This window comes from Musa acuminata, chromosome BXJ3-4 (genome assembly GCF_036884655.1).
Source record: "Musa acuminata AAA Group cultivar baxijiao chromosome BXJ3-4, Cavendish_Baxijiao_AAA, whole genome shotgun sequence".
NCBI classification, from domain to species: Eukaryota; Viridiplantae; Streptophyta; class Magnoliopsida; order Zingiberales; family Musaceae; genus Musa; species Musa acuminata.
Genome location: NC_088352.1, coordinates 16,828,480 through 16,840,906, shown reverse-complemented (window position 1 = coordinate 16,840,906; position 12,427 = coordinate 16,828,480). Strand labels below are relative to the sequence as shown.

The window sequence follows — 12,427 nt, the reverse complement described above, 5'->3', positions numbered from 1 at the left end:
CTTTATACGAGATCATGTTAATAATCATGATGTAATCTTAGAGTTTATTGATACGAAACATAAATTAGCTGATATTTTTACAAAGCCCTTAGTAAAGAACAATTTGATTTTATTAGAAGAGAATTAGAAATGTTAATTTGTCTGAATGAATGAATTTCATTTTTGGACTTTCTTGATTCTTTGGATTACTCACTTAAATTCTGTGCTGATAATTTCATGATGCATACTTTACATGATGATAAGGTTGTGTGCTTCAATAAATTGTTTACTTTGATGTTGGAATTTTGTGCTTTATTGCTGAAAGTTTCTATGATGTTGTGATCTCTTTAAATGACGAGTATGTTATCATACAATGATGCAATATCATGTTTACTTTGATGATTATGATCTCTATTGAATATTGAGAAGTTTTGAGTACTACAAGCACTAATGATATTATCTCATACAAGTAGTGATGATAGGTTATGACGAAACATTTTATAAATGCATGAAGTGTTTATACATATCTTGATGTTTGATTCATGGAAATTATTGACAAATACATCTCTCACGGATTTCACTCTTATGAATTTTTAATGAGAAATGGATTTGATGTAATGTTGTTCTCACTACGAAGTTTTATTCATGAATTTTTCCTTCATGTGATACTCCTCTCCCATGAATAATTGAAGGAATTATAATGAATATATTAATCCTTGAAAGATGAATTCTCGTATGTGATAATAAAATCATTTGTGTGATAATTTTCATAGGGATTTGATTTCATATGGATATTTCGATCCTTTTCATGAATCCCTTCTCTTTGTCAAAATGAAAGCATGTTTTAATGAAAACTTCTTTATCATTTTTGACTATTCAAATCATTTCACAAATTTAGTTCTTAATGGATTCCCTCCTTACCTTCTTTCCTTTTCTTCATGCAAAATGTGATGACAAAGGGGGAGAAGTTGTTGGAATCAATCATTTTAATGTTGATAACATCTAATGATGAGAATTTTTTAGTACGAAACTTGCTTGATTTTTTTTACCACACTTGCATTGTTGAACTATTCTCCTTTTTGTTGATGACAAAGGGGAAAAAATAATACCAAAATGTGCTAAATTGATAACAAATGTATGCAATGTATTTCATTATATATACTTGAAATGTTTGCTTGATAAATTTCTTTCATTATGATAAGATATCTAGAGCTTTAACTTGCTATTTTGTAATTGATATCTTGCCATAGAATGATGAATTGCTATCTTTGTCATCTTTCACATTTGAAATATCATACTTGAAAATGGATGTCATGCCTTGACATCGTTTTGATAAATACTTGGCATCGTATTTTGAGAATGATAGATCATGATAGGAATCATGATATGCATGTTGATAAGTTTAATTAACTTATCTTATCGGTTTGTTTCTTGAATTCAAAAGCCTTGAATTCAAGAATGTCTTTTCTCAAGTATGACATATAGATAGGGGGAGTTAAGGTTAACTCCGTCATCAATTGATTGTCATCATCAAAAAGGGGGAGATTGTTGAATCTCGGATTTTGATGATGAAGTCAATTGTAAATTGTTTGATCTAATCTATATGTTGAGAAAAGTGTGCAGGATTAACTACGGTAGCAGTAAGACATAAAGCAGGTGTTGTGCCGGAGTCAAGATCGAGATCTCATTGGGAGTTCGAGAGTTTGACGGAAGTCTGGAAGTTCGTCAGAAGTTCTGCCGGAACCAACCAAGAAGTCCAAGAGCTTGCCAAAGAAGCTCGTCGTAATGTCCAGGAGCTTGCCGAGAGTCCATTAGAACATCACCAAGAGTTCGTTGGATGTTCACCAAAAGTACGCTGGAAGCTCGCCGGAAGAGCAATTGATGCACCGGAACAAGAGGCGTTGTAATTATGTCTTAATTATCGTAGTTAGAGCGTAAATTAAGTTAGGATTGGGAGGTAATCCCACTAACTTAATTATGGGTCAATTGGGCCGTTAACAGGGCTGAATTGGGTCGAATTGAGCACCCAATTCAGCCCTTGAAAATATGGCCGGCGGTAGCACCACCTAGAAGGCAGTGCCCCTGGATTTCTGGGCAGTGGTATCGCCAGTAGTAGTGCTGCCAGCGGTGGTACCACCCCTGTTTGGCAATAGTACTGCCCAGAGTCAAATCAGCGACGGTAGTACCGCCCAATAACGGTGGTGGTACCGCTAGTACCCCGGATTCTATGGATGTGACACTTTTTTGCTCCAATTTTGAAAGCCATTGGGGCCTATAAAAACCCTACCCTGTTCTGCATAAAAGGGCACGAAAGTATTGGCTTAATCTTAAAGTCTTGGGTCGTAAAAGTGTTGTAAAAGTTAGAGTTCTCCTCCTTCATCTCTTAGCCTTGTAACTATCCAAGAAAGAGGAGTGAGACTTGTAAGGGTTGTCTCATAAACCCGAGAAAAGGAGAAAGTGTTATAAAGAGGTGTTCGGCCTTCACCTATTGAAGGAAGGCCTTTAGTGGATGCCGGTGACCTCGTCGAAGGAGGAATCCGAAAGTGGATGTAGGTCAACTTGACCAAACCACTCTAAATTTCAGTTTGCTTTTCATTTGTGCAATTTACTTTACTACAAACCTCCTTAATCTTCTCTTGCACTTTTATGAAAGCTTTCAAGTTCAACATCTCTCCGAAATAGATTGAATCGAAACCATTTTCGTCAAAATCAATTTTAAACGAAACAAACATTTTTCTGAAATCGCGAAAGTTTTCTGCTATACTAATTCACCCCCCCTCTTAGTGTCGCTCTTGATCCTAACAGATCTGGCCACCCCCTTTCCTCTCACACTCTTCCATAGCCCTCGCCTTGGGGAGCAACCCCGGACGACTCTGGGACGACACTCTCGTGAGCAGCCGAGCTCACGCACGTCTTCCGAACCGTAATTTTCGCCTTCTTCTGAGGGCAACTTGCCTCCAGAGACCTCAGCGTCCTCCTTGGTGTGCCCTTCTGCGAGGCTCCTCCAGCTCCAGAACCCTCGCCACTCCGAGATGCTGGCCCAGCGGCCTTGGTGTGAGGCGTCCTTTTCACCAACAGGAGGTCCACCATCTTTGCAAGCAAAGGCCTGGTCGGTCAGCTAGCTTGGGATGAGCGGACGATCCATAACATGCGAATGACCATACCCCCAATGGCTAGGCTTAGTCCCGTCTCGACCAGCCACTCCTCGGTCATCTCCCTAATTGCCCGAGAAGACGACAAGATGCCCCTTAGTCGATTCACGTTCGTTGTTTCTCCGACAGAAAGAAATGTGGGAACATTATCGATGGTTCAGGAAGTTCATCCAATACTGAAACCCCACCCTCGACTACAACTGATGAAGAAGAAGCGACTCTTCCAACCCTTGTTGTTGGAAGGAGCACCACTGATCTTAAAACCGTTGTGGGCGATCAGGTAATACCCGCCTCGCCCCTTGCACAGACGGAAGCAAGCTAGAAAGAGGGTCCTGGTTGGCTCGATCCCTGCTCCTCGACACTCCCCAATAAAAGCCATTAGATAGCACCAAGAGTTCGGTTCCATTTGGGACGACAATATTCCCCACTTACGGAGGCACTCCTCGATAACTGGATGCAGCGGGAATCGCAGTCCCGCCTCGAGGGCACCCACGGTCAACCCGAACCTATCGGGAAACTGATCATACAGCCGTTGACCAAGCCGAGGGGCGTGAACACCATAGCACTTTGAGATGTGATAGCGATCCCGAAGTACCCCCAAAAGTTCCTCGGTCACCACCGAGTCTATATTATGCCACAACTTAAGGTTTTCAAGCACGAGAGAACTCCCTACGGCCTCCGAAGGTGCGCCACCCGAGGATAAACTGACAACCTCAGCCCGTGGGCCCCTAGAAGAAGAAGACGAAGAAGAGGAAGACGAAGAAGAAGAAGACGAGAAAGAAGATGACAAAGAGGAAGACAGAGACATCCCGACCTCAAGGTTGGAAGGAAGGAGCCGGGGCGTAGGACGAAGGACTAAGCAAAGTGATGGCAACTGTTCTGGAAGAAGCTTATAAAGAATAGGCTAATCTACCGCGAGGCGACGATTGGGCTTCCCGAGGAGAGAGATGGTCGCAGCATTTAAAACCCATCATAACTCCTCGGATTCTCTAGATTTGTCGGTCTCGGAGCTCCCGCCATAGGTGCCTCGTCATAAAAACTTTCCCGCCAGAAGCCATTCGTGACAGGAAGTTTCCCGCCAGGCCCTGCGCCGCTCCACCAGGCACGCCACATGGCGCGATGGCACTTGGGCAAACCCTAGTGCGTCACCCAACGATGCCCTCCAGTCTTCATCCGAGTCGCGCCAGATCGGTCCCTCGACTTGCGATTCGTCAGTCTTCATGCCTGAGCTCGAGTGTAGACCCTTAGTCCACCCAGTCTTCATCCGAGTCATGCCAAATCGGTCCTCTAACTTGCGACTTGTCAGTCTTCATGCTTGAACCCGAGTGCAGACCCTCGGTCCACAAGCCTAGTCTTCATCCTAGTCGCGCCAAATCAGTCCCCGACTTGTGACTCGCCGGTCTTTCTCCGAGTCACGCCAGATCGGTCCCCGACTTGCAACTCGTCAGTCTTCCTGCTTGAGCCCAAGTGCAGACCCTCGGCCCACAAGCCCAATCTTCATCCTAGTCACGCCAGATCGGTCCCCCGACTTGCGACTCGTCAGTCCTCATGCTTGAACCCGAGTGTAGACTCTCGACCCACAGGCCCAGTCTTCATCCTAGTCGCGCCAGATCGGTCCCCGACTTATGACTCGTCAGTCATGCTTGAGCCCGAGTACAGTCCCTCGGCCCACAAGCCCAGTCTTTTCCCAAGTCATGCCAGATCAGTCCCCGACTTGCGACTCGTCAGTCCTACCTGAGCCCGAGTACAGGCCCATAGGCCCAGTCTTTATCTGAGTCGCACTAGATCGGTCCCTCGACTTGTGACTCACCAGTCTTTTCCCGAGTCGTGCTAGATCGGTCCGCGACTTACGACTCATCAGTCCTGCCTAAGCCCGAGTACAGTCCCTCGGCCCACAGGCCTAGTCTTTAATCGAGTCACGCCAAATCGATCCCCCGACTTGCGACTCGCCAGTCTTTATCCGAGTCGCGCCAAGTCGGTCCCCCGACTTACGACTCGTCAGTTTTCATGCCTGAGCCCGAGTGCAAACCCTCGGCCCACAAGCCTAGTCTTCATCCGAGTCGCGCCAGATCAGTCCCAAACTTGCGACTCGTCAGTCCTCATGCTTGAGCCCGAGTGCAGACCCTCAGCCCATAGGCCCAGTCTTCATCCTAGTCGCGCCAGATCGGTCCTCTGACTTGTGACTCACCAGTCTTTATCCGAGTCGCGCTAGATCAGTCCCCTACTTGCTACTCTCTAGTCTTTTCCTAAGTCACGCCAGATCGGTCCTCCGACTTGCCACTAGCCAGTCTTTATCCGAGTCGCGCCAGATCGGTCCCCAACTTGCGACTCGCCAGTCTTTATCCGAGTCGCGCTAGATCGGTCCCCCGACTTGTGACTCGCCAGCCTCAAATATGAGCCCGAGATCAGTTACTTGGCCAACAGGTCTAGTCTCTTCCCGAGTCACACAGCTCGATACCCTGACCAGTGACTCGCCAACATCATCCTATCTGGGCCCAGTCACTTGACTAATAGTGCCAACCCTTCCCAAAGCACAGGGCGCCGCCCCCCAAATTGCCTCACGATGAGCCAATCCAACTTTCCCTCGCAAGCAATCAACACATCCACGGCACTCCGACCCAAGCGCGCCCCTCGCCCTCTCGCAAGGACCCCACAACACGCCTCGATGGGAGGGAGAAGTGATAAGGTATATTTTGGGTCCAGGCCACGTCATGATCAATGCCACGCCACGCTACAGCCAAGTTAGCAAGAGCCCCACACGTCGAGCCAAAATCTGTACTAAGGCATGCTCGGTACGTCCCGGGACAACGGCCGCACAAAGGTACCATCTCACCTCTCGAGGATTAGCCGCCACGCCAAACCCGCGTACGACCGACCCTTGTACAGTAGTATAAAAGCCCATGGCCGGCATCCAACCCAGGGGGAGGCAAAAACAAATCAACGCACAACTGACTTGCTCATCGGATGGGCCAAAGTCAGCAATCACCCGACGAGGGCCATCTTTGTAGGAAAGCGGCTGCCCTCGAGCCATGAGCATTCTAACCTTGGAGTCGTCAACCAGCATCTCGACGGCGAGTCGCCAACCGACGTCCGAACTGAGAGACGCCGATCAACATTCCGACGCCAACACCCCGTTTTCGAGGGCTTGACCGACCTTGGCAACTAGCTCAGCTGACCGAAGACTCCCGACATCGACTCGTGGACCAGGCCGTGCTGACTCATCAACCACTGCACATAAGTTCACCAACACTTCCTTCTTGAATTAGGTATTTCAACATAAAAAGCAAGCCAAGTCAGTATCTTTTGCACTAGCAATCCATTAGGGTTCAATCATCAAACTAGAAATTACATGTCCTATTTGTTCATAGTCAAATAGATTGTCCTATAAGAAAATTTAAAGCAGAAATTCCTGTCACAAAAGATAAACAATTCAGTAATGATTAAACATGTTATATTAGATTGTACATAACACTACACCTTGATTAATATTCTGTGGCAACCTCAACTGTTGTGAAAATTGTTTCAAAAGAACAGCAAAGATTGTTTGAAGATATCACAGTCAGCTATAATTCAACTGCTGTGGATCAACAGGAGGTTATACAGATTGTACATGACATGCTCACCCATGAAGGGCTTCGCACATAAAAGAGTTGATGACAAGAAGATGTTAAGCCAGGACAGCAGCTGGTCTGGCTGGAGGAACCCTGTTCTCGACAGGAATCTCCACAAACTCTGAAAGAATTGCTCGGAATTCATCACCAGTCATTGTTTCCTTCTCTAGGAGTACCTCGACAATCTTATCCATGGCTTCCCGGTTGTTTCTAATGTGACTCAGCGCAATCTCATACGCCTTGTCTGAGATCTGCTTCACAGCAGCATCTATGTCTTCAGCAAGTTTCTCAGACATTGAGTTTCTGGCCATCATTCTCATAATAACATCACCACTTTGTGCTGATGAATCCATTAGTGACCATGGACCGATATCAGACATACCAAATGTCACCACCATCTGCAACAAGAAGAGAAGAAAAACGCAAAAAAAGGATAGCAAAAGTCATGAGATGTTTAAGACCATAGATGCATACTTATAATGAAAAATATTCACCACATTTTCATCTGTCTTAAATCGGTCGTTAATATATATGTCATAGAAGACAATCATCTTGATCAGAGTTCTTAGTTCCTTATAATCATAATTTTATCATGTTCATAGATGTTTTCTGGGCAGACATAATGTCAAACACCAGAACATCTGCCAACAAGGTATCTCTGCCTGCTGACAAACAGAAAATTCTTTTATGCCATAGAAAAAACACAACTTTAAATAGATCTTTTACAATATCAATATGACGACAGAAGAATGTAGTTTGTGTGGTACTATGACCATAGTATGTCGTAGTTTGTGTGGTACTATGACCATAGTATGTCAACATGTAGCTTGGGATGATGCAACACATACAAGGAATCAAGCAACAACCACAGAAATTAAAGGGCTTTCAATGCCAAAGAACAGCTCTATATCTCTGTGCCCATCACTTCCCTTTTTCAACTTTTATTCATTTATTAGTAAAGCACAAGTGTCAGAAATAACTAAGGATTTGAGAAGAATTACCGTATTTTGGTGAGGAAGCTTATTATCATTCACCATTTGACGTGCAAGGGATAGCAATTTCTTGATGCTCTGTAAACTGAAAAGTAAGGTAGTAACACTAACCTGTTTGGCCAAGCCAGTAATCTGCTGCAGGTCACCAGCTGCACCAGTGGTCACCTCAGATTCCCCGAAGATAACCTCCTCAGCAGCTCTACCTCCAAGGCCACCAACAATTCTTGCAAAAAGTTGTTGCTTTGAAATCAACGTAGGATCATCCATGGGGATGAACCATGTCAGTCCACGTGCTTGGCCACGTGGAATGAGGGTGACCTTTTGCACAGGATCATGTCCTGGAATTAATGTTCTGCAATTTTGAAATGTCAATTAGGTAAATATGATGCCAAGGTTTTCATGGTCATAGCGAAGAAAACAGCTAAAACCAACTAAAACAGACTGAGAATGACAAAAATACAAACAGCAAAACAGGTTAGGTGATGACTGTTTCCAACAGAAATTTAAGTATCAGTCAAAACTTACCCCTTGCAAAAGAATATAAGAGGTCCGACATCTTAATTTACACTCGGTTTGACACAACTCTGACATTATGATAACTAAACAGAAACTTCTCAGAGGTAGTTAAATTATAATGCAAAGGTCGAAACCAGAAAACTGTCATACAGTAGTTAATTGCGGTTTCCAATATAGTTGATCCATTGTGAGCATGATCTCACTTCCCTACCATCAAAACATATGTCAAGGAGAGAAAGAACAATGGATCAACATTTTAGAGGAATTCACACTCAAAAGCTTGACTTTCTGGAAGCCTACATATGAAGAGCTACAACAATTAGGTTTAACAGGTAATATCTGCAATCGGGAAAGAAATACCAGAATGATTACACATTGCTAGAAGTGTCAGAAAGGCTCTAAGTTGATTTCAGTTTGTTCATTTTCGAGGGAAAAAAGAAAAAGAAATCGCCAAAGCATTCAGGAACAGGCCACACTGCTTGGTCAGAATTCAACAGAATGACAAAAGACAAAATGAAGAAAAGTAACATAAGAGGCTATTCTCACCCGCAAATTGCATGTCCGACTTCATGATATGCAACCAGACTTTTGCTTTTTCCATCTGTCATTACTGTTCCCTCCATTCCAGCCACAATCCTGTCAATAGAATCATCTATCTCTTTCGATGATATTGCTGTCTTACCACGGCGCCCAGCCAGTATGGCTGCTTCATTCAAAAGATTTGCAAGATCTGCTCCGCTAAAACCAGGAGTCCTCATTGCTATAACATCAAGTGAAACATCACTCTCAAACTTTTTATTGCCAGCATGCACTTTCAGTATTTCTGTGCGTCCCCTAATATCTGGAATATCTACTGTAACCTGCAAATTATAATCTCAATTTCTCAGAACATCAGATCAAAAGAAATCAGCAAATATAACAATTTTGTAGATGCAATGGCTATTAATAATCTAAATTCAATTGTAACAGTCAACGTCTCCACTGCAGATTTTAAAAATATCTGATTAGAAGAAAAAGACTTGCTAAAAACCTGTCTGTCAAATCGCCCAGGTCGAAGCAAAGCAGAATCTAGAATGTCTGCGCGGTTGGTTGCTGCGATCACAATTATACCTGTATTGCCTTCAAAGCCATCCATCTCGGTCAAAAGCTGATTAAGAGTCTGTTCCCTTTCATCATTTCCTCCTCCGATTCCTGTTCCTCTTTGCCTTCCAACAGCATCAATCTCATCAACAAACACAATGCAAGGAGCATTCTCTTTGGCCTTCTTGAAAAGATCACGAACTCGAGAAGCACCAACACCAACAAACATTTCTACAAATTCAGATCCGGAAATTGAGAAAAATGGGACACCTGCCTCACCAGCAATTGCCTTAGCAAGCAAGGTCTTCCCAGTTCCTGGAGGACCAACAAGAAGGACACCTTTAGGGATACGGGCACCCACTGCAGTAAATCTTTCTGGCTTTTTCAGGAACTCGACTACTTCCATGAAGTCTTGTTTTGCTTCATCTACTCCAGCAACATCATCAAAAGTGACCCCTGTGTTAGGTTCCATCTGGAACTTGGCTTTTGATTGGCCAAAGGCAAGGGGAAAGCCAGGGCCTCCGGGTCCACCGAGTCCACCTGATGACCGTCTTGACAAAAGAAACAAGCCTCCTATAAGGATAAGGGGGAAAGCTAAGTTCCCAATCAAATTGAACAAAAGAGATCCAGAGTCCTCCTGAGCATTATGTGCTGCAAAGTCAATGCTCTTCTCTCGCAATTTCTGAAGAAGCTCCTGACTGAGACCCGGAAGTTGCACACGGACTCTCTGGATCCGATTACCAAGCTCAGGAGAAACAGCCTCTACAATTGCAATAGTTCCATTCTCAAACAAGTCAACTTTTTTCACCCTATCCTTGTCTAGATACTCTAAGAACCTCGAGTATGACATTCTTGAAGATGATACACCTTGGTCATCAGCATAAGCTTTCCTTGCACCTACTATGGTAGTCAAGCTTAATCCAACATTTCCAAGGAGCAACTTAAGAAATCCTCTTCTTCCTTCACGCTGCTTCTGGTCCAAAGAGGCAGAAATGGAGATTCGCTTAGATAAAACAGAGAGTGAAGGAAGGCCTGCCGAACAAGTGAGATGACTTCCAAAAATCTCCTTTGTAAATCTTGGTCTTGTAGTCAGGCATACTGTTGAAGCTGCCATTATTTCTCCCTGAACAGCCACAAGGAAAGAGAAGTCAGATTGATGATAAAAATTTGCTACAACAGAATGAGCTCAAATCAAGTTGATTTTGAATCAACAAACAAAACTGTATGCTCATATGAGAAGGGAGTGAGATACCACGGCGGTGCAAGCAATCCAAGCTTGAACACACTAAGCCTTTACAAGCTTGGCTCAATTAAACCAAGGGCGGGCTTGAGATACCAAGCACAAGTTCAAACATCCATGTTCAGCTCATTATGGTTCAGGAAGTCCATGTTCCACATGGATATACTTTTTGGTTTCTAACTAGAAATTTTGAGGGTGTGGACAGACCCAAACCAATGAAATGGTACCAAAGTTGACTAACCTATGAAAGTAAAGATTAACTCAGCAAAGAAAGTAGGTTTACTGGATCACCATATTTCTAGGGCATCATGTTGTAGCCAATCTATATATTCATATCCCTTTCCATTCAAAACTAGAATCCACATTAAATGCCAAACTACCACATCTCCTTCATAATTCCCAAACTTCTTTTGAAGAATAAAGATGAAGATACTAATTTATAACGAGAAAGAACTGCAAAAAGGTGATCTTTTTCTCTTAAACGCATCAGTCGATAAGCAAGATGACCGCAAAACATTTGCATGATCCAATTCATCGGCAACCTATCGGCACATTCAAGCACGACCTACACCGTAATAAGTGCGAGCGCTCATCACAAGAGACATTACCGTCTTGGAATTTTAGCTCAGAATCCATCAATCCTTTCTGCAACCTTGGCCACCTACATCGTGGCCTTAATATAAACATAACCAAAGAGATGGAATCCTTCAAGAACGCAATTTATTTGACATAATCTACATATCTATCTTAAAGAAAGCCTTTTTTATTCCTTTTCAAGAACAGAAAGTACCGAACGCCGAAAAGGAGGATCGGAAAAGGAAGGCTTAAAGAAGGCTGAAGACAGACTCACCAGCTTCGAAGTGGGTGATCGCTTCTCAATCCCTCTTGGTTGGCGGAGTCGCGACAGGGAAACGAAGGTGGGGATGGAGAGCGAGAGAGAGAGAAGGGGGAGGGGGGCTGGGGGTTGGGTTTAAGTACAGGAGACAATTCGAAGGGGACTAGGATATTTCTTTGCTGTGCGAGACAGAAGAGGGAAGAAGCGATGTCAATGCGGGTTGGGATACGTGGCAAGCACCGTCGCCACGATAACTCAATTGCCCATATTTTTCTGGTCACACGAGCCTACACGCGATCTTGATTCTCACCTCGCAACATTTCTTTTTCCTATATATATATTTTTATCGGTCGATTTCCATCCAAAAGAAAACCACAGTTTTTTTAAAAAAATTTAAAAATATATCTTTTTTATTTTCCTTATATGATATTCTTATTTCTTGTAATATTCGTAATACCTCTTTGTTATTGTCCGATGTTTTCGTTCATCGTTATTGCTGTTTAGACTCTCGTTCGTAGTCATCGAGAAGTCATTAAGTCCTCGCCTTGAGGCCCTCCCTTCTTGATGACTCTACTACTAACCTCCAATAATGGTTTAGCCATCTGCCTCCTCTCAGTGTCAGCACTGACCCCATCCTCCATTGCCATTAGTGCGATGCTCGTCTTCAACACCAATGTCACAAAGTCCTCGATATGGAACGTGTGCTTCTACATTGTTCGTAGGAGCATGAAATAATACTGTCTCGGGTGGAGCTTCTCACATCGAACTCCATTATGTCAGCATCACACCGGAAAAAGTATGTAATGTCCTTCCACAACACATTATTATGGACTTAGTTGATTTTTTTTAAATCGTGTAGCACTCTTACATGTTCATTCACGAAGGTTTAGCTTGTTTAGCTTCTCTATAACCTTTTTCGGTCCTATAAACCTTATCTACAAAAGAAAAAATGGGTTAGAAAAAATATTTAATTATAAGTAGATAGTTTAACAAATATTTGATAAACAATATAAATTACAAAT

General features: G+C 43.5%; 1 protein-coding gene across 1 annotated transcript; it reads right to left on the bottom strand.

The window, feature by feature from the left end:
- Window positions 1–6,560: 6,560 nt before the first annotated feature.
- Window positions 6,561–11,577, bottom strand: LOC103973011 (ATP-dependent zinc metalloprotease FTSH 2, chloroplastic). Its single transcript, XM_009387469.3, has 5 exons — window positions 11,421–11,577; window positions 9,281–10,453; window positions 8,797–9,110; window positions 7,846–8,086; window positions 6,561–7,140 (listed from the first exon to the last, which is right to left on the bottom strand). Exons 2-5 carry the CDS (start codon window positions 10,442–10,444, stop codon window positions 6,799–6,801), a joined length of 2,061 nt encoding a protein of 686 aa, XP_009385744.2. The 5' UTR covers window positions 10,445–10,453; window positions 11,421–11,577; the 3' UTR covers window positions 6,561–6,798.
- Window positions 11,578–12,427: the final 850 nt, after the last annotated feature.